This window comes from Pecten maximus, chromosome 5, assembly GCF_902652985.1.
Source record: "Pecten maximus chromosome 5, xPecMax1.1, whole genome shotgun sequence".
Classification (NCBI taxonomy): domain Eukaryota; kingdom Metazoa; phylum Mollusca; class Bivalvia; order Pectinida; family Pectinidae; genus Pecten; species Pecten maximus.
In genome coordinates, this window is record NC_047019.1 from 6,145,071 (window position 1) to 6,168,930 (window position 23,860).

The 23,860-nt window shown below is 36.7% G+C and overlaps 1 protein-coding gene across 1 annotated transcript; it reads left to right on the top strand.

Moving 5' to 3' along the window:
• The first annotated feature begins 4,713 nt into the window (after positions 1 to 4,713).
• LOC117326729 (NADPH oxidase 4-like) lies at positions 4,714 to 18,997 on the top strand. The gene is made up of 11 exons (XM_033883451.1): positions 4,714 to 4,730; positions 4,953 to 5,088; positions 5,286 to 5,456; positions 6,128 to 6,190; positions 6,417 to 6,474; positions 6,892 to 6,955; positions 8,500 to 8,631; positions 9,792 to 9,903; positions 10,883 to 10,948; positions 12,503 to 12,597; positions 18,809 to 18,997. Exons 1-11 carry the CDS (start codon positions 4,714 to 4,716, stop codon positions 18,924 to 18,926), a joined length of 1,032 nt encoding a protein of 343 aa, XP_033739342.1. The 3' UTR covers positions 18,927 to 18,997.
• The last annotated feature ends 4,863 nt before the right edge of the window (positions 18,998 to 23,860 follow it).

The following is a 23,860-nucleotide window of genomic DNA, read 5'->3' on the forward strand; positions in this document are numbered from 1 at the left end:
TTATAGTCTAGTGTTAACTTATTAATTCATTAATTAATTTGTTTATTTATGAAACAGTTGCTGGTGTTAATTAGATATATTTCCTATAAAGTTGGTGCCATTTCGTGTTTTTTTGTAAGTACCGTCTTTATATAACAGAAGTTATGACTATGTCGCTAAGACTGTTAGAAGGTACACTGCACACAGGTACTAGTCTACATTTTACGATAGGTGATATGACACAAACAACTTGATTCAGGTTCAATTCAAATATCTTGTCTTAAATAATTAATTCCGTGTTTTTGTGTCTTCAACAGAGCCCTTTTCTAATTATCCTTAGCACAGGTAAGTCTTTCTCTCTTTATATTTCAGAAGTGATCTGGTCGCGAACTAGCGGTCGTATGTGAACAAAGCGAGATAACTCGCAGTGCCGTGGTGACTTTTTTTTCTGTCGGCCAGGCAAAATCAATATCAGTCTATCGCTCGTTGCGAGTCGTGTATTAAATTATCATGTCTGGTGACAGACCGCTAGCAATTTTTATTATCGTTAAAATTATTCAAAATGGTCGTATGCCTTTCGTAAAAAACTTAATCGAAGCTATGACGGTTTTGATTTGAAAAACGGAACAAAGCACTGTAGTTTTAAAGGGAGGTAATTTGAATGACTTTATTTTATTTGTTTTGTTACATTTTATTCTATAACACTTTTTCAAATTTTCATATCTAACATTTATTTGATTTATATTGTGCAATATACATAATAGAAATATAATATACCATTTTATAAACATTGATATGCAAAACAAAAGAAAAATAATAATTTTAATATTCTACACACCACCTTTTTCGAACGCCAGCCGCAGTAGGGGTATATAATGCTCGCTCACACTGTATGTGAATGGAGCGTGTGTCCTGGTGACACGTCTGAACATCGATCGCTGAATTTCGGCAGATCTGTCCAGTTTCTGTGTCCCACTTAGCACACATTCTACATGCTGGGGCTCCCGCTGCCTTGTCGCACGGTTGAGTTCTGTCTAAATTCGCCCCTTATCGGCTGGCGTAGGGTATACTCGGTTCGTTTCCTGGCTTTCTAAAACTTCTAAAATTGGGAGGTTGGGTTATCCAACTACAACTTTATGACGCTCTAGGTAGGCACTGCATTGTGGCAGTCTGCCATGTTTTGTTTTTTTAAATTGAATTAGTAATTAAATAATTTCATGCTCATAATAGATATCCTTCTTTTCCCCCCCAATACTCTTAATTCGTATTGAGAATCTGCCATACCGATTGATCCTATAATAAGTATCTCATTATAATAATAAATAAAGTAATAGTTTATCCTTTTTTTTTCCCTAGCCACTCTTTATTCGTATTGAGAATCTGCCATATCGGCTGATCTTAGCACTAGCTAAAGAAACAGTTATAGAATGCAATATGTTGTCGTGTTTCAAAGTGCAATTCACTTGTGTATGTTTAAATATGTTTTGTTAAAGAAATACCACAATTTATTTGTATACAGTGCCTGGAGTTACGGGAGTGTTACTGATTGTCACACTGTGTTGTATGGTCTTGTCCAGTACCAAGTATAGCAGGTAAGGGTACTGTATGCTGGTTTTTTGAAATATTTCTTAGCACGTAAAAAATTAACGTGTTTCACACATGGTTGTTATATTTGTTTATTTTGTTTAATTTATTGATATTTTCCGAAATGTTTTACTTCATTTAGAATATACAAATATCGCCATGTTTTGTTGAAGTTTGAAGACTGTTAGAACAACGAAAATAGCAAGGATTTTATTCTCATAATCATACAGTTTATCATATTGCATAAAGGACACACATACAAACAAACATACATATTACATACATATATATATACATATATACCTACTCGTAAATTAAATAGGCATGTCGATTACTTGTTTACTTAATAAACACAAGTGAAGTCAATTCCTTATATATTCTACAAAAATTAAAAGAGTATTAATTTCAAAAGCAGTTGGTCTTCAATAATAGTGTGAAAATGAAATAAATCCTTCTTTTCAATATTTGTCACTGCGGTCAAATAAATAATGAAACTCGTCTCCATATCATTCTGGTTGCAAAGATTACAAGTGATATTTTCCCTGTGGATGTTGTTCCATCTACCATATTAAATTGGTTATTTGATATTACATCTCTGACATTTACAAAGCAGATTAGCTAATCGTGGAGGGAGATCTGGTAGATATTTCTCCAATATCAAATCTTGTTTATAAATTATGTAGTTGGCCCCTTTAAGAATATATCAAACATATTTTTAAGAGTATGGAAAACAGTGATTTTCAACCATCTTACACTTGAAAATTCCTGATTTCCAAAAACATATACATACAAATGTAATATATTGCATTCGTCAAAGATATTTTGATGTAATTTAATCATTTATTATAATTTCTAGATATCTTATGCAGTTTGTCACTAAGTTTGTTTCTAGCTGATTCTATCACTTTTGCCCAGAGTCCAACCACACGCACTTTAATATTGACATCTCCCCAATTTCCCATGTACCACAAAATTGGGTGTGGATGTTTTCAACTTAAAAATATGATAACACAATTTTAAATATAGCTTTTCTAAAAGTATGGTCTCACAAAAAACAAACCTCGCAATCATGTGATATGATCAGCTTGATAGGTTTATCAAAAGTATGTAATTTAGGCGTACAAAAAAAAGTGATAATTTTGGAAAAAGAAATGTAAAACGTTATTCTGTTAACCAAAGTTTTCGGATTTTGAAAACCATATAAAAATAATACTTTTAGTTTACTGATTGAAATCGTCGTGATGTAGTGAATATAAATTGCAATATTTCTTAATTCACGTGTATCTTAAATTATCTAAATTACATAAAGAAGGAAGTCTCGCGAGAATTTATCGTGAAGCTAACGAGAGTTCGGCATCTTGACCCCGCTGAGAGATAAAAGAACAGAACTACTGTATATGATAATAAAGTCACTAGTGTTTTATAAACTAGACACGCCCGGGGGTTGATTATTAACCTAATTAGCATACATTTAGGTAGCAGTGTACAGTATAAATGCCCAATTCTGAAAAATATGGCATATGTTTTAGATATGTAAACATTGCCAGTTAACCCTACAGATTACTTCTTATGAAGTATATATATTTGTAATCTGTACAACATTTGAAATTTTAATACAGCTCTGAAGGATAAGTAAACTTATATTTTCTGTGATTTTTAGAGCTGTGAATACCATGGTAACAGCTTAAAAAATGCTCAAAAAATGCAAATTATTATGATATTTGACTCAAAATGACACAATTCTCTACCCAATTTTTCTCCTGAAACCTATTTGAAATTAAATATCTCTATCCCAAGGACAGAATTAATCTTGTTTTGACAAATGTTGTAAATTAAGTTTTCCTGCTATCTTACCTTTTCGGTGGGCTTCCATTTTTCGCTGAAGGCAAAACTAAACACACTTTCGGAAAATCCGGAAATTTAAAATCCGGAACCAATTTATTAATTTTTCTTTTAACAAATGTGAAGCCTGTATGTACTACTTCATACTGAATATACCAATTATAGTGTACATTTTTTTTTCATTTTTTATGCATATCATAATACAGGAGTTATTTGCTTAACAAAAAAAGTCATGGCCAGCCTGTCCTACTGTAGTGTGTTACCGTACATAATTCCTCTCGACATCTACCTAATTCCTGTCATTTTGTTATGTAATAAAGGGCGTTCCCGAATTTCTACATCTATATAATTCTGACTATTTCAAGATTTACCCATTTACCGAGGAAACTTCATTTAAGTATGAATCATTAATGTAATATACAAAAATACGGTACAGTTCGGAGACCTTACATATCTCTTTTTCAGAGTAAAAAAAACCCAACATGAGCCATTCGAATACATATTTAATCTGATTAAGATACACCTTTTCAATATCTTACATACAGTTTTGATTATACACGTAGATTTATATCACGTACAATTTTATGATACTGGTAAAGTGTCAATGTATTTTAATTAATATCTGATCCCAGTGTGAAATGTATGTTCCAGCGTGAAATGTATGTTACATACAAGTTTGTGGTACTAACATAGTGTTGATGTACTATAATTAAAACCGTACCCCGCTCTACACCAACAAAACCGACATATGTATTTATCAGTTATTATCAATTAATATTCTACTACATTCATATTTCCCAGATTTTCACAATTCATTATACGGAAAAGAAAGAAACAAGAATAATTATGTCCATACATATGATCTGCTCACATTGTCATGTTATAATTGTAACATTGCTGTATACTTGTTTGACCTCTTGTTACATACGCTTAATTGTGTCAGAGAGTAATAATAAAATCTATAGAGATTGCACCGAATGACCGATATTACTATGATAAGCATGCTATTCATTAACTAATTAGGACCAAATTCATTGAGTTTCTTCATCTAAAAAACTTATAAGCCATAATGACTTATTTCTGATTTAACTAATTATCCGTCATAATTTGTGACAGACGAAAGAAAGTGCTTTCTCTTAAAGATACAGATAAATTGTATCGATAAATTTAGAGTTTGTCCTGAAAGATTCTGATATTTTGAGTCTCTGACATTGTTGAGAATATTCCTTTTTTCGTTTTAGAATTCATCATTACAATTTCTTCTGGTATAGTCATCGATTTTTCTTCCCTCTGTTTTTCGTCCTTCTGATGGTCCATGGTATCAGGTAAGAAATATATATTCATATACTAAATTAACGAAATCTCATATTAATTACTAGTTCTCAGGTAAATATTCTCGGTAGAGCTCGGCAGTGATTTTATTGCGCGAGTCTATAATTGGTTAAGAATAGCCCGTGTTTCACATTCGTAGATTAGTTTCACCAAGAAAAATGTTAAACTGAGACGAATTTTTCAGATGCACTACCCTAAATTTCTAAATTTCACAGGGGACCTATCAGAAAACAGACGAACACACAAAGCCACACACCCGGATGTAACAGTTCACTTCAAAAACCGGAATACTCACCAGAAACCGGAAGTGTGTGTGAGGAACATCCGGTGTTCGATCATATTGGTTGCAGTGTAGGTAGACCTGTAAGGTATTTGATCAATTTACATAAAACGTAGATAATTAAAAAAAATCTTTCTAATATTGGTAATTCTATGCAAATGTATATAGCTATAGTAATTCGCCATTTTGTACGTCCGTGTTCGCAGATTATTGTTTTTCTGAAATCAAAGAAAACGTTTATGATTTGTGTTACTATTTTCACATCTAGACATGGAAATGGCTGATTGGACCACTTGCTGTTTACGTGTGCGACTGTTTATACCGGTTTATCCGACGATCTCGAAAGATGACCGTCATGCACGCGCGTCTGATAGCAGACGACATCGTCGTCCTTGACATACGGACAGACAGCTCTCATTTTGTATCCTCTCCGGGACAGGTAATGTCAGACTTGTTGAAGTATTCAGCTTTTTTGACAAAAAGTATTTCTGGTGATATCAGTTTTTCTCGCGAGAATTTAAGCCATCTATAATTTAGATTTCCTTAAACACACATGTTTATTTGTGAGATGTTTTTAATTCATCTATTGGCCCAATAGTTTGAATCTGAATTGAATGAAGCGTATATGATGAGTTAGAGTGTTTGTTGCATCTAAGGATTAATGGAATTTTCCAGTCGTAAATGCAAAGGATTATGGGTACTATTCACGTCACAGATCTGAAAGATCAAATTAAAGTTGTATTACTTAACGTGATTTTTCAAACAAAATATTTAGTTTGCACGAAGCGTATTTGGTGAGTTAGAGCGTTACATTTGGAGGATTCTTGACATTTTTTCCAGTCGGAAATGCAATTAAGGATTATATGGGTACTATTCACGTACATATCCAAAAGATCAAACTCGAAGTTGCAATAATAAAAATATTTTTTAAAGAAAATATTGAGTTAAGTAAATTTAGAGCTATTTGAATACACACGGCTCATGATATTTCTACCAATGTTGTTGGTAGCGTTAATGAGCCACGACTGAGACTTTGGACTCATTTCTCTCTGGTTCTGCTTTGATAAAAGAAAGCATTATTTTACTGATATAAAACTTTTGTTTCCCAAGTATGTATATCTATCGATTCCGGAAATTTCAACCCTGGAATGGCATCCGTTTTCAGTTTGTATGGTAAGTAAACAAAATATTGCTACTATACGTACAATTTCACTTAGGATTTTGGCAAAATATTAATAAATTGAATTGGTAGATGTAGAGTTCTTATCCGAACATTGTTGATAGAAAATTTATGAGTAACATTGTTATCGATGGTAAATATATTCGTTAAATATTTTTTTTATTTTATTTTATTTATTTATTTATTTTTATCTATTTTTATTTATTTTTTTGTACACAGAATGAAAAAGAAGATGGATTATTCCGAGTTTACGTTAAGACTTCAGGGGACTGGACAGGTGATTTGGTAACTAGTGAATGGTCAGCGTTAACTCAAACCATTGTCTCGAGTGAACTTTTATAATCATATTTCGTCATAAATCAAATACATTTTGAAAGATCATGACAGACAGTTTACAAAACGAAACAACTATGCAAAATAATCAATAGTGATTTTAAGGACATTTGAAAAAATAAACTAACTTAAATAATAATCATGCTTTCAGAACAAACGTTCTTCAAGGATGCTACCAAAATAATGGTCACAATGATAGTCTGTTGTGGATAGATTTCACTCGTTTTTTATTCAAGGAAATTGTAGAAAATTATTGTAAAATACACTCTGTACCTTCGCTAAAGGTCCCTTCGAATGTTATTTACGTATATGAGTGAAATGCAGTGTGTGTTTCTTGTAAACATTTGATTTTGTTTTATAGGTCAGCTTAAAAGTCACGTGATGAAAGAAACAAATATCTCTCCGGACACGATCAGCTCAAAAAGGTAACACACATTGTTTTCCACTTCCGGTAGTCCAATTAGTACACCTTACCTCATATTCTTTGCTACTTCGTTCCGTTTGTTGTTGTTGTTGTTGTTGTTGTTCATGCCTGACCTATTTTAGTTAAAGGTTGTTTTAAAAGGATGTTTTAAAAGTACTTATTTTCGTTCATATCAATAAAAAAGAACATTTGAATATGATATGTGTATTTCCAATCTTTGTCCCATACTATCTTATGATATATGTAATAATAACAACCGTAATACAACATTTTTACTGAAACAGATGGTTTCTTCTCTAGGAGAAAATCGATCTTATTCGTCTCTATCGATAGAAACTATTTGTATATTTTGTCTGGCTTTTTGCCTCATTGTGGCTGATATCTGTTCTAAGGGTGTTATCAAAGTCAGTCAGATTAGGGCTATTTAGTACACATGATGCATGTCCCTGTGTGCGCGTACGGCGGAAGTCCATGTTCTGCAGTAGTAACCGCCGATACGAGATATCTTTACACTGTAATCAGGTGATGGACGAGTCTGGACGGATATGTAGCTTCATTTGTTTATGTCAACAAAATCACTCTGGTTAGTTTTGGTTCTACTCAATTTACATGAATACATGGACAATTACATAGACTGGTACAAATTAAAGCCGAACTGGCGGTCACCGAGAGCCGCGACGTATCATGAAAAGGCGCCAACACAGAAAATGATGACGCTAGAATTTAGTTTGTGTCCTTAGCACGTGTTTGTTGCCTCGTGTACACGAAATATGATGACGTCTGATTTAGTTTGTCCTTAGTACTGTACATGTTTGTTGTCTCGGGAGCACAGAAAATGTTGACGTCAGAATTTGTATTTTTATATTTTTTGTTTTTGTTTCGTGTCCACAGAAAATGATGACGCTAGAATTTAGTTTGTGTCCTTAGCAAGTGTTTGTTGCCTCGTGTACACGAAATATGATGACGTCTGATTTAGTTTGTCCTTAGTACTGTACATGTTTGTTGTCTCGGGAGCACAGAAAAGGATGACGTCAGACTTTTTATTACTAGTATTGTGATTTTTTTGTCTCGTGTACACAGAAAATGATGTACGAAATTAACGTCTTTGGATAGCGTACCAATAATCTTGCCTGATACATGACTCAAATACAGTGTAACTCATTTTTCGCGAATTTAACGTTATTTCCAGATCAGAGTTCGTGAAATCATGTATTCGCGAATATGTCTGGAGAGGAAAGTTCGCGAAATAAAATTATTCGCGAAATCAAAGAGATTCACAGTATGTGACATTGATATGACAGGGCTTTTTTCGCACTGGTTTGGGATGGGACCCTTTTGTCTCATTTTGGGAAGAAAATTGGTGAATTGGGAAAGTTTTTTCATAAGTAAACTGTACAATTTGAGAATTTGGCTTAAATATGAAATATTTTCAGTTGGGAATTGGGCCCTTTAACGACCCCAAAAGCCCTCATAAGATCCCTGTGTAAGATATTAAGAGCACTAACTATGGAGCTTGGTACTTTATGACTATTTTGCCATTCGCAGTCCTCAAATAGATGTGTACGTGGATGGACCGTTTGCCAGCCCTTCGGAAAACATCGGCAATTATCCAGTATCGCTATGTATAGCAGGTGGTATAGGTGTTACTCCGTTTATTAGCTGGATACAATATCTAAGGTAAGAGAGATGAAAGCATAGACGATTCGTCTAGGTGAAGAAAATTAACATCATGTATATGTTGTTCAGGAAGCGAATCAATCTGTCCTTCTAGAGTTTGATTTTTATTAACGACAATAACACCAGCGCCATCTTGTTCATGCGATCTCTCCTTCTCAAAGATAACAAATCGTTCCGTATTTGTGTTTTGAATCTATAACATCACCTCTAATATATCACAGGGACTTGAGAATTTGTTACAGTCTACATGTATTTGGACCTCTGCTAGTGGGTATAGCACATTCTGAGGGAAAAGCTTGACATAAGAGAATGTTCCATGGATTGTGTTTACTAGAAACAATCGATAAGTGACATGTTTTGAATGTGTAGCTAGATAGTGTCACGTATTATTATTTATTATTACTCTGGCCTAACAATTAATAATTTGTGTACATTATTCATGAACATTTGATTTAGTAAATTTATTATAAGTAGCAATTTTCATCTTCTCACCCTGATATCTCTACATCTGTCCTTTCTCCTCCCAACTATTTGCTATCTTTCTATATAAATCAATGTAACCATTTTGTGTCGTTATCACACTTTCTGTAACATATATTTGTGGAGAGGGCTTTTCTAAGTTGTAATAACTTGTGCCCGATCCATTTGTTTATAACATAAAATATCTTCAAATCAAATCACATTCTGAGACTTTTTATTTTAATACCGAAAATGAATCGAAATATGTGACGTCACAATACGGCCATTGACATTGCCTATTGATTTGTGAAAAAGAATCCCTTATAAGATCAGTTCAATTGTACATAAAACATGTTTTAATTTTGAAAATCAACTTCAAAAATTTATTATAAGCGTTGATGTCAATATTTTTTTTAGTTTCATAGGGGTATGAAAAAATAATTAGTTTGCAAACTTTTGTAAGGATTCATACAGTTTGCAAACCCCCAATGAAACTAAAAAAAAAATTACATCAATAATTAAATGAACACCGGGGGTGTCATGTTTACGGATTTTTAATCTAGCCCCCAAAACGTCTCAAATTGTGCTATACACACTAGGGGAAGGTCCAAATACATGTAGACTGTAACTAATTATCAAGTCCCTGTGTAATATATCGCCTGCAATCTCATATTCATCAATGCTTTTTTTGCTTGTTCTAGAAACAAAAAACATTCCTATTTGAGATGCCGGAGACTGTACCTGGTATGGGTTGTACGAGATACCACGAGTATATCTCTGTTCGAAGAAGAATTCGTCCGCCTTCACAATCACGTGAGCATTTCTACGTCCTGCTAAAATGACTGGGCCCATTCTCCATATAAAACATACATATCCCAAAACCAAGGGAAATAACTCTGATTTCCTTATCATTGTTTTCTCTTTGTGGCAACTTATTGGAATTTTTTCCATGAATTATTTCCCCGAAAAAAACGCGAAATTTGAATTATATTGCCATCTCAGCAAACATCCTTCAAATATTTGAAATTCTTAATTTCTAAACTTCAAAGCCAGCTGATACACATTTATAATTAGATACCTTAATGGCATTATATACTCAAGCATTTTTTTTATCATTTTCTAACCCTGAAAAAATACTTAAACTTAAGACATATACGTTCTCCCACATGCATATCTCGGTTTGGTTGTCTGAAGCATTTTCCTGATTGAAATTGAAATAATTTCTACAATGGATGTGCATTTTTTTTTATTTCGGCGACCTTGAGATTTCTATGTGTTGTCGTGTTTTAAACATCAGAAAAAAGCACAGTGACAATAATTTAGACTTTTAATGCATCTACAATTATTCCATAAATGATGTATGGCGCGCATAAACGATAAATGCATCATGCGCGTGGAACTTTATCGGAGACAAACGTTCGGGAGACGCTGCATTTGAGTACTTTGGAATGACAATAATAAAATATGCCATTAGTGAAAATATGGCCACATGAAGGATACACATTGAAACGCTTCATTTTTATTGTATAATCATCTGGCTTTTTACGACCGACAACTCGTAATTGGTCCGTGTATTTGCTTGCGCAGGACATATTGATGTGCAATGATGTAGTTTGAGGAATAATTACAGAAATGTTCTTATGATAGCATAGCACGCCAAGCGCCTCCATGTTTGCAAAATGCTTCTTCGTGTACAACAATGACATTCGATTGGTACCAATTATTCCCTGTGGGTATAAATTACATGTGTATAATTTACGTAAAATGTAGTCTGTTTTTTATTTTCTTTTAGTGTTATGAGGAAAATGTTCCAGATTTTTTGGAGATATCATTTTATGTGACGTCTCCATGGAGACAGGTAGGTGTGAATTTATTGTTATGACGTAGTTGCACGACATTGTTTGCCTTCGCTATAGTATACAAATTAAATATACTGTATTATGGGCGTCTGTACAATATTCTGGACTATTGCAGACACCCATGATATACCTGTTTTATTACAAAGTCACTAAAACACATTTAGAATCACTTTCCTGTAGGCTTAGCAGTCGACTGGCATTGTTAACATCTGAGTGACTTCGACGCTTGAATGTGTAGGAATAAATACTGAAACGTCATAGGTGGTCAATAGTTCGCACGTGACCAAATTCCGAAGCGTCACAGGTGTTCAATAGTTCGCACGTGACCGTGAAATAGTCATTTTAGCCGTGCAATAGTATACAGTTATCAAATGGGTATGAGGGCGATAGTGATTTTGTCAGCCCCGAAGCAACAACTGTTGCACGAGGGCTTTAGCCCGAGGGCAACCGTTGTTGATGAGGGGCTGACAAAATTACTATTGCCGAATTACCCCATTTGATAACTGTTTTATTATACCTTAACGGTTTTTTTCTCTATAGGCCTATATATGTTTGTGCTGGCATGATAATCTGGTAGATAGTCCTCCACTAACTTGACAGACGTTTGTATGACCATTTTAGTGTTTTGGCTATCTCTGTCCGTTAATAATGACTCGATCTCTACGTCTGTGGTGTTTTGAAAACGTGTGTGTTGATCCGTGTTTGACAGTTTCGTGAGAGAAAACAAAATGTTAGGCTACCGTCTGCAACAACAAACAATCTGTGTCAATTAAGCGCTTGCATGTCGATTTGTCTTTCAAACGTTCTGGCGACGTTACAGCAGGGATGTGACAGTTCGCCGTGTGACAGTTTGCCGTGTGACAGTTTGCCGTGTGACAGTTTTTTCGAACTGTCACACGGTGTGATAGTCCTGGAAACACATGCGCAATCCTCTCGAGGCTGATAGTCAAATTATCACATTACTTTTATATATAGAAAAAAACGTAAAGGTATAATAATTCATAATATATATTGTGTGGATAGTAAAGGATAAATCAAACGCATTATGTAATAATTAATAACGTAACTAGATATATCAATGTTGCTTCATGCAGTAGAAACACTTACCAAGCCAACATACCAGACGAAAAGTCCTTTTCTCTTCTAGGGACTTTATGTGAGACATGTATGTGAATAAAAATCATCGGTTTAGTGTAACCGTAATTATTTCAGCGATAGCCTTATCTTGACGGTCTTCGCGGTTCAAAGGTTGCGTTGAATTAGGACTTGGATAATGAAATTGTCCTTGATTAAAATTTATTTTAATTAATTATACGCCAATTGATTACTGAACTAATACGTTAAATTAGATTTTGCGCTAAGATTTGAGGTCGTTAAATTTTTTTTTTTCTTCACGTGACCGCTATTATCATAACTATAAAATACTAGATACTTATTCTGTTTCTTTGTCTATGAATACTACGAATGTATCTGAGAGATATGCATGGCGAAGCGAAAAATCATAAATACGAGCAAGTTGTTTAAAGGGTATGATGCAATATTTGATTTTTCAGGTACAAGCCGGCGACGGATTCGCCGTTAGTAGGACAATATTTGGCAGACCCGTCTGGCACCAAACACTGGATAGCTACATGAAACGGCATTCAAGGTTGGCATCATATTCTGTATTGCATGGGAACATCCGCTTTCGTCATGCTTTATTAGGCATGTTTTTTTTTCTGCGAAAGTCTTGGAGGTCATTGGGTACAAGCACTAGTCCACTTGTATAGAAAACAATCTGCGGTTGTTGTCTAGATACAAATGCTATTTTCATTTCGATTTATGATAGACGGGGAAATTGATATTGAATTACGTACAGTAAATATTCAATAATGGCGCTTGTCTTAAACATTTCCCGTCTTATTATTGCTTCTAGATTTGATATTTAGTCATTAATTCCTTCTTATGATTTCTACAAATGGAAAAGTTCACTAACGCACCTTGTGGCTTCGTCTTAGCAATGAAAGTAATTATCTACAGGAAAATTGGCGGACATAATTGCGACAATGTCCTTCTTAATTTGTATGTGACTGTCCGGCATTGGAGTTAATTTCCTAGTTAACGCCTGACACTTGTCTAGAAATGGTCGTAATGATGGTCCTAGGGGGCAGTTTTAGCACCTAGCAACAGACGCCGTAAATTGTTGTACACCGAGACCCCCAGCGGCTACAGGAGAAGTTAATATGTCTGTTGATCTGTGATATTTAACACAGGAACTAAGCGATTTGTTCTTTGTCGCGTATTTCATTTGTTTATAAGATCTTGGATATTAAACCACATTTATGTTTACGAGATGTAAGTTTTGGGAATTGCCCATGCATTATATATCACTTCATGTCGTTAGAGACGACTTATTGTAGACCCCCCGCAGGGTTGGGGAAGGATTCTTCTATGTCTTCCTTTTAGGAACATTCGAGAGCCCCAGAATAAGGCTTGTTGTATTCCACTGAATAATGATGTCAGGAGGCGACTAAAAAGTTCTCACCTGCATAATCAGGTGTCTCCTGTCATATCCTCTTCTAAAGCGACATTGCAGAGACTACAATCGAACTGCTACCATAATTGGGACGAAGATATTTTTCTCTTATCATTCTTTCGTGTCTTTACCTTTGCAGAGTGGTTAATATATAAGGTGTCCCGACACTTAATCACTAGCCCTCCACCTCTTGGTCGCGAGTTTGAAACCTATGTCGGGTAGTTGCCTGGTACTGATCGTAGGCCGGTGGTTTTCCACCACCTCCAAAACAAGGCACGTCCTTAAATGATTATGGCTGTTAACAGGACGGTAAACAAACCAAAACCCCTTTTTTATGTCTTTTCTTTCTTTTTGGACTTTTAGATATATTGGTGTCTCCTTCATCGTTACACTGTATATGACCCAGGCTGTTGTTGTCTCCTTCACATCACAGTCAGATAACCCAGTCTGTTGTTGTCCCCTTCACAACACCGTCATATGACCCAGTCTGTTGTCCCCTTCACAACACGTCATATGACCCAGGCTGTTGTTGTCTCCTTCACATCACAGTCAGATAACCCAGTCTGTTGTTGTCCCCTTCACAACACGTCATATGACCCAGGCTGTTGTTGTCTCCTTCACATCACAGTCAGATAACCCAGTCTGTTGGTGTCTCCTTCACAACACCGCCATATGACCCAGTCTGTTGGTGTCTCCTTCACAACACCGTCATATGACCCCAACTGTTGGTGTGTCCTTCACAACACCGTCATATGACCCAGTCTGTTGGCGTCTCCGTCACAACACCGTCATATGACCCAGTCTGTTGGCGTCTCCTTCACAACACCGTCATATGACCCAGTCTGTTGGCGTCTCCTTCACAACACCGTCATATGACCCAGTCTGTTGTTGTCTCCTTCACAACACCGTCATATGACCCAGTCTGTTGGCGTCTCCTTCACAATACCGTCATATGACCCAGTCTGTTGGTGTCTCCTTCACAACACCGTCATATGACCCAGTCTGTTGTTGTCTCCTTCACATCACAGTCAGATAACCCAGTCTGTTGTTGTCCCCTTCACAACACCGTCATATGACCCAGTCTGTTGTCCCCTTCACAACACGTCATATGACCCAGGCTGTTGTTGTCTCCTTCACATCACAGTCAGATAACCCAGTCTGTTGTTGTCCCCTTCACAACACCGTCATATGACCCAGTCTGTTGTCCCTTTCACAACACGTCATATGACCCAGTCTGTTGGTGTCTCCTTCACAACACCGTCATATGGCCCAGTCTGTTGGCGTCTCCTTCACAACACCGTCATATGACCCCAACTGTTGGTGTCTCCTTCACAACACCGTCATATGACCCATTCTGTTGGTGTCTCCTTCACAACACCGTCATATGACCCAGTCTGTTGGTGTCTCCTCCACAACACCGTTATATGACCCAGTCTGTTGGGGTCTCCGTCACAACACCGTCATCTGACCATGACTGTTGGTGTCTCCTTTACAACCGTCATATGACCCAGTCTGTTGGTGTCTCCTCCACAACACCGTCATATGACCCAGTCTGTTGGTGTCCCCTTCACAACACCGTCATATGACCCAGTCTGTTGGTGTCTCCTTCACAACACCGTCATATGACCCAGGCTGTTGTTGTCTCCTTCACAACACCGTCAGTTAACCCAGTCTGTTGTTGTCCCCTTCACAACACCGTCATATGACCCAGTCTGTTGTCCCCTTCACAACACCGTCATATGACCCAGTCTGTTGTCCCCTTCACAACACGTCATGTGACCCAGTCTGTTGGTGTCCCCTTCACAACACCGTCATATGACCCAGTCTGTTGTCCCCTTCACAACACCGTCATATGACCCAGTCTGTTGGCGTCTCCTTCACAACACCGTCGTATATTTACATTCTGTGTTGCATTTGTCTATATGTCGTTAGTAAACCAAATTGTATTCATCAGAGTGTATACTACAATTTACAGTGATTCGGTCAGTGGAGGAATATTAGAGCTCCAGGTGTTGTAGGTTTAACAATGGTCGCCAGTTACTTTCGGCCTAGAGATCTTTCGAATGCTAGCATTTATTAACAGAAGCCACAACAAAAAAATAAAGCAATATCACAAGTTATGAGAGTATAATTTTATAATACTAAAAATGTAGTCAACACGAAATTACTATAAGCGCCATTCTTGATCTATACGAAATTATCAAATTGTCAATGTCGTCACACTCACAGGGGCTCGTTTCCAAATTTTCAGAAATGAAAGACACGACAACATTAAAAGTCAAGTATTTATAAAAAAAAAATCTTGTAAAAAAAATCGGGAGTATCGACATAGTTTCCGGTTGTGTATGTATATGCCTACTGGATTTTAGTTTTTGTGATTATTCACTGATAGCAAAGGCCTACCTTACAAAATCGAGCCCCTGTGAAGTTGAAAATCGTCTGCTAAGTTAGCGACACTGATGTGACCGGTTAGACTGGAATCTGTTTCGAACGAAATATCCTTGGAATCGTTTTCACCTACTATCAAGACAACTTTCTTTAAGAATTAAGAGATGTTATTCTTCTGAAAATAACGTAAATCCAGTCAATACCAGAAACATAAGTGTTTCCGAGGAATCGAGTCTGTCCTGTGCAATGCCCGTTCAACGCTGCATCACTTCTAAATGTTAATCGTACATCATTGCGCATAAAAACGGTTTCGATTTTAAACAATTAGAAATGATGTAATTATGAACAATTTGACGATACCTACACACGTATATGAAATATAAAATAAAGCCAAATTTGTGCAAAAACCACTTTATGTGTTTGCTATTAATAACGTCATGAGGGACTATATCATTTCTTCTGGAAATTTCGCTGTTCCGGTATTTGAACTTGATGACGTCAGTGATAGGGTAAGCGGCAAATTTAAACGCGTCATAACCTACAGTAAATAAAAAATCTTTATGAATGTAAATATAAGCATTGAACTGTTACCAAATGGTAGTATACAGTCGATATGAATACAATTTGGGTGACAGATAAATATTTCATGTAACGGGCGACATTCTATTTATCTGTCACCCAAATTGTATTCATATCGACTGTATACTACCATTTGGTAACAGTTCAATGCTTAAATGACCCCAGTTGTTTGTGTCTCCTTCACAACACCGTCATATGACCCAGTCTGTTGGTGTCTCCTCCACAACACCGTCATATGACTGCAGGCTGTTGGTGTCTCCTTCACAACACCGTCATATGACCCCAACAGTTGGTATCTCCTTCACAACACCGTCATATGATCCAGTCTGTTGGTGTCTCCTTCACAACACCGTACTATGACCCAGTCTGTTGTCTCCTTCACAACACCGTCATATGACCCAGTCTGTTGGCATCTCCTTCATAACACCGTCATATGACCCAGTCTGTGTGTGTCTCCTTCACAACACCGTCATATGACCCAGTCTGTTGGTGTCTCCTTCACAACACCGTCATATGAACCCAGTCTGTTGGTGTCTGCTTCACATCACCGTCATATGACCCAGTCTGTTGTCTCCTTCTCAACACCGTCATATGACCCAGTTTGTTGGTGTCTCCTTCACAACACCGTCATATGACCCAGTCTGTTTGTGTCTCCTTAACAACACCGTCATATGAACCAAGTCTGTTGGTGTCTCCTTCACAACACCGTCATATGACCCAGTCTGTTGGTGTCTACTTCACAACACCGTCATACGACCCAGTCTGTTGGTGTCTCCTTCACAACACCGTCATATGACCCAGTCTGTTGGTTCCTCCTCCACAACACCGTCATACGACCCAGTCTGTCGGTGTCTCCTCCACAACACCGTCATATGACCGAGTATGTTGGCGTCTCCTTCACAACACCGTCATATGACCGAGTCTGTTGGCGTCTCCTTCATAACACCGTCATATGACCCAGTCTGTTGGTGTCTCCTTCACAACACCGTCATATGACCCAGTCTGTTGGTGTCTCCTTCACAACACCGTCAGATAACCCAGTCTGTTGGTGTCTCCTTCACAACTCCGTCAGGTAACCCAGTCTGTTGGTGTCTCCTTCACAACACCGTCATATGACCCAGTCTGTTGGCGTCTCCTTCACAACACCGTCATATGACCCAGTCTGTTGGTGTCTCCTTCACAACACCGTCATATGACCCAAACTGTTGGCGTCTCCGTCACAACACCGTCATATGACCCAGTCTGTCGGTGTCTCCTTCACAACACCGTCATATGACCCAGTCTGTTGGCGTCTCCTTCACAACACCGTCATATGACCCAGTCTGTTGGTGCCTCCTCCACAACACCGTCATACGACCCAGTCTGTCGGTGTCTCCTCCACAACACCGTCATATGACCGAGTATGTCGGCGTCTCCTTCACAACACCGTCATATGACCGAGTCTGTTGGCGTCTCCTTCACAACACCGTCATATGACCCAGTCTGTTGGTGTCTCCTTCACAACACCGTCATATGACCCAGTCTGTTGGCGTCTCCTTCACAACACCGTCATCTGACCCAGTCTGTTGGTGTATCCTTCACAACACCGTCATATGACCCAGTCTGTTGGTGTCTCCTCCACAACACCGTCATATGACCCAGTCTGTTGGTGTCTCCTTCACAACACCGTCATATGACCCAGTCTGTTGGTGTCTCCTTCACAACACCGTCATATGACCCAGTCTGTTGGTGTCTCCTTCACAACACCGTCATATGACCCAGTCTGTTGTCCCCTTCACAACACCGTCATATGACCCAGTCTGTTGTCCCCTTCACAACACCGTCATATGACCCAGTCTGTTGGCGTCTCCTTCACACCACCGTCATATGCCCCAGTCTGTTGGTGTCTCCTTCACAACACCGTCATATGACCGCAGGCTGTTGGCGTCTCCTTCACAACACCGTCATATGACCCAGTCTGTCGGTGTCTCCTTCACAACACCGTCATATGACCGCAGGCTGTTGGCGTCTCCTTCACAACACCGTCATATGACCCAGTCTGTTGGTGTCTCCTTCACAACACCGTCATATGAACCAGTCTGCTGTTGTCCCCTTCACAACACCGTCATATGACTCAGTCTGCTGTTGTCTCCTTCACAACACCGTCATATGACCCAGTCTTTTGGCGTCTCCTTACCTTTACACCAAATTAAACGTTATACTCATCAAACACCATTAAGTACGTGTTTCTCTTTGCTCATAGGTCACGTTTTCGTTTAGTATTGTTCCCCTATACATTTTTTAATATTTTTTTTTTTGTAATTCCATGGACACTTGAATAAATCATTTGTTAATCCTAATTTTGTACTAAATCATCTTTTTTTTTTCTTTAATACAGGTCAAAAATTGGAGTATTTGTTTGCGGACCTCGGGGGATGATATCGGATATACGGCGAGCAGCAAGACATATTTCAAGTAATACCAACAAATTGTATATGTATCACGAGAGTTTTTGACTCTTCAACATAAGATAGGAGAGAGCAACCGATATCATTAATTGTTTTCTGAATAAAAAAAATGAAAGATAGAATTTAATGATGTTTTTATTTTGTTCATTAACACTGTTATCGTTAAAATCAATGTAACTCATTATCATAATTTAATTATGACAGAATGCAATCATAAATGCAATATTTTCTCGAAAGAATATTTCTTTATGTAAAATATTAATGGAGTCTATCGCGTACAATAAAACGCAATGTACAATTCGACAGGTCAATACGCTCATTAAATGCTGATTGTTCAAAATTCTTTTTCCATGGCCTTTGCCCTTTCAATTAACCTTGAACGTTAACCTCCAAAATCTAGATGTTTAATATTAATCTTAAGTACGAATATGATCTTAATCTATTTTAAGGGGTTCATGAGATATCGTTCAAGGTTCCCCAGACTTATTTTTGTGCATATTTTGCACTGGTTTTCTCGATTTTGAATTAGAATTATGGTTTCGTTATTATCTATTCTTTTTTCTTCTTCTTTTTTTTTTCTTCTTTTTTTTCTTCTTTTTTTTTTTCTTCTTTTCTTTTTTTTTTTTTTTTTACATATACTTTTGTTTTCAGAACTGGTCAAGAATGACCTTTGACCCTTTAACCGTGACCATTTACCAACTAAATGAAATAATCTGTAGACATTGATGTTACGATACATGTTCAATAGTGTTAATATGTGCTAACGAGGTATGGTGCATTTAGGCCTATTTTGACTTAACGGTGACTGTTTTTAAAATTGAAAAATAAATGTTAAAAAATGAGTTTTGGAAAACAAACATTCAATCTATAACATAAATATATAATGTAGACAAACTTGTTTGTGAAAAATATGTGTCTGTTAATTCCAGTGGATAGTTCATGAAATGACCGTAAATTTTCCATCATCGGGCTATTTGCAATTTTCGAGGGGGTTTTCCCGCATTCAAATCATTTTTTGACATAAAGAGCCTCGGAAGACCAACTTTAACAATGTCTTATTTTATTCTGTGTACAAAAGACAACTAAAATCCTATTCTTAAAATGTGGTCCTCCGATGCGCTGGTATCGAAAAATTGAGAGAGAGAGAAAAAAACATAGTCGATAAAATATTTTAATTTAGTATTAACCAGACTGAATGTAACTAATGACATAAACTGCTCGTATATAGACCTACCAGTCCGCATGATTCATATGGCAGAATCACCGCATTAGCAGCCCGAAGGTTCAGGGTTCGAGTTACCACGATGCATCTTTATCATATATTGTCGTTTGAATGTGAATACTATTTAATTTTTCTTGATCGTATTTGAAAGATATTTTCAACATTTTAAATGAATATTTGATATAAAGTTTTTAGAATAAATATGAAAATGTTGAGATCGAAAATTTTCACTTTGACGAAAAAAGGAGTAAAATAACCGATTTGCTCCGTATAATTCAAAGTAAACTGTTAATGAACTGCAACGTCGACAACAGACACACATGGATGAATAGTGTAAAATTCCTATCAAATATGTCAATCTAGCTTTAATCCATATAGTATTGATTGACTACATAATTCGTTCATAACGCACAGTGCGCCTATGGACCATGACGACGTATTTTGGTACTGTGGGAATCACTCTGGTCACGTGATATTTTACCTGTATTTTTAGCCAAGACTATCCTGTACCATAATCGGAGATTCACATGATTTTCGTTTCGGACAGACGAGAGGACGGACGCAGAAAGTGATGGCTACACACCCCCGTACTGCGGAGGTGTATTTATGAAATAGTTTAAAACTTGGTAAAACACATAACAATGAAATTTTGTTTGGAACATTGCTTTAATTCTGCTGTTTTCAACACGTGGGAATTTTATAGCTTAAACAATAAATACTTACCTCATTGTACAGACAACTTTATCGTGGAAATATACATTCTATACGTATGGGTAACATTACTGTCGGTGAACACGTGATGTTGTACCTACGCAATGTAAAAGTTTTATGCGACGTGTTCTGCAGTAAACATATATTCTGACAGTATGATGACCAAACGCGGGGAAGGGACAAAGCACGTGCATTTCATAAAACCGGAAATAAAGGGATTGAATATCAATCTTACTAAAAGTACAAAGAATAAAATGCTGCGACGAATCGAAATTAGTGTTTGAATACTCTGAAAGGAATTGGAAAGAGAAAGAGCTTAATTTAGAATATCGTGGTACTGTGTATATATCCAGTCACGTGCAAAGTTTAAGTGGACAAGTAGGGGAAATCAAAACCAGCGCTTTTTAGAAAGGAACGTGGCATTCTAACACAGCAATATACCCTTCATTTTCTGTCAGATAATGATAATAAAAAAAATCAATATTTAAAAGAGTACGAATTCCGGATATCTGCCTCCTTTGTGCTTTGCCCTTTTTATTAGAAAACATCCGGTTCATCGTCCCTTGTCGTTCATGTTGTTGGATAGCTCCATGGTTCGACGTTCCATGTGTGTAGGGTTGTGTTTCTCGGGAAGCTGAGAAACGTACCGGTCCCTATATTGTTCAGTGAGGTATCTCTAACTACTAAAAGGAGACCCCCCCTCAAAAAGACACCCAGTTTAAGTTTAACACTATAGACAGTCATAAATACCAACTCGAAGAGAATGATTCATAACAGTGGCAAACTTAAGTTTACATCAAGCAATGAAAGAAACTTGCAATTTATCAACTAATTAATATTGAAAGATCGTTTAAGATTGATGTTGTTAACCTTAATACTTTCTGTATATTTTTTTAAATTTCATGGGGCTAGCATTTCTTGGTTACCCCAGTCGAAATTAGTTCGCGGATATCAATGTCGCCCAACAATGCAATGTAAACATTCCGCAGTGAAAAAACTTCTATACAGATCAGTGTATAATAAAAAAAATGTTGGCAGGGTACTTTTTTTCGTTTTTTTTAAATTTCATTTTTTCATTTATTTATTTTTATATATATATTTGATGACCGCGAAAATAGTGAACTCAAATCTTCCGTAAATATTACTAGCTACATGTATACAGTACAGACCGCCATCAAGACCTACTCTTCTATATAAACTAGTTATTTCTAAAGCAAGTCACATTGTCCATATCTGTATATCCAAACCTGATACATAAAAACATATGAACAAACCATTCCGTCTTTCAATGAGCTGTTTTAGAAACAGAATTATTCACAAGAAATTAGGCATTAATGCTGGTACATTTCACTGGGACTCGAGGTTTCGGCGAAGTCACGAGAAATGTAAGCTGTATTGTATATGTACTGCTTTAAGAGCGAGGTGCAGCTCCAGGCGTCGTGTGGAAAACTCCATAAAATTTCAGATTTTCAGCATCATTTTTGACAAATCGATATTTCATTACGCCGTCGATTCCAACAGGGACATATACATGGGTAGTTTACTCTGTCACGATTGTCATTTCACACAAGCAGAGTCATTTTAATGAAAAAAAAATGAAGTTTTGATTTTTTTTTATCAAGTTACAAAATTCTTCGTAAAGCATTGTGTAAACCCCTTCTGAACAATTCATGTTTCAAAAATTGACAAAAGCTATGTTTTTCTTGAAATTTAACTTTAAATAACCAGAAAAAAATTCTTATCTGTAAAGCACATGTCATTAATACACGTTTTAAGACGGGAATTCTCACAACAGTCATCTCAACCTGCTTTCCAATCCATGAACACTTGTTATGACATAAGCTTGTTTCGACATAAGCTGAATGTTCAAATTATCCCTAGCCGGAGACCATATTAACTAATTACCTGTAGTTAAGAGTTGCGATCTTCGTTGGCCAAACTTTCATAAGAAGTGATGTGTTTCTTTTCTTGGTCGATTTCAAATTCGTTAGTTACTAAATTGTTCCTTTAAAGGCACAGACTATTCCTATCAATTTCATTAAGCCTGGTTATTTTAGGAATCCTAGTACATGTATGTTTAAACTCATCCAGTCACTCACAGTTAAAAATATACTAGAACTTAATCATTTAGAAGAGTATTTACATTAGCAACCAAAAATGGGGAGGTCCTGTTATCATATCTTCATTAGAAAATAATACTATACAGATAATAGATTTCGCGGGGCCAATATTTCGCGGTTCTCCCAGTTAGACCTTGTTCGCGGGCAATAAAATTCGCGTAACCACGTTTTTCAAACATTCTGGAGTAAAAACTTCCACATATTTCACTGTGTGTATAAATATTCGCTTGGTATTTATTTTCGCGCTGTATTCTATGACCGCGAAAATACATATTGAAATTAATTCCGGTGCGAATATTAACAAATATACAGTATAGGTGGTGATGCTTTTTCTACTCTGCCTATTTAATCAATTTCAAGGGAGTACGTGATTTCAAATGCGAGTATTATAACGTGTGAAGTGTTATTATTCTGTGAGTTTATGGTAGCAAGAATGATTCTAGCGTGTATTACTGTTAAAGGGTGTGTCTTTGCCCTTTTTATGCTGTTTCGGATTATGACGTAAGTCATTTCGGATTAGGACATCTTAAATCGTTTCGGATTATGACGTCTGAAGTCGTTTCGGATTATGACGTCTGAAGTCGTTTAGGATTTTGACGTAAGTCACTTCGGATTATGACGTAGGTCGTTTCGGATTATGGCATCTAAAGTCGTTTCGGATTATGACGTAAATCGTTTTGGAGTATGATGTAAGTCGTTTCGGATTATGACGTCTGAAGTCGTTTCGGATTATGACGTAAGTCACTTCGGATTATGACGTAGGTCGTTTCGGATTATGACGTCTAAAGTGAATTCGGCAAGAGAAACACATTGTTGATTTTATATTGTCTATATCCTCATAAAATGATAGATATAAGAATCTCTAAGACATCAATTTGAGTATTGGGTTCCATTTTTATCACTATAAATAGAGTATTTCAATTTGTTCA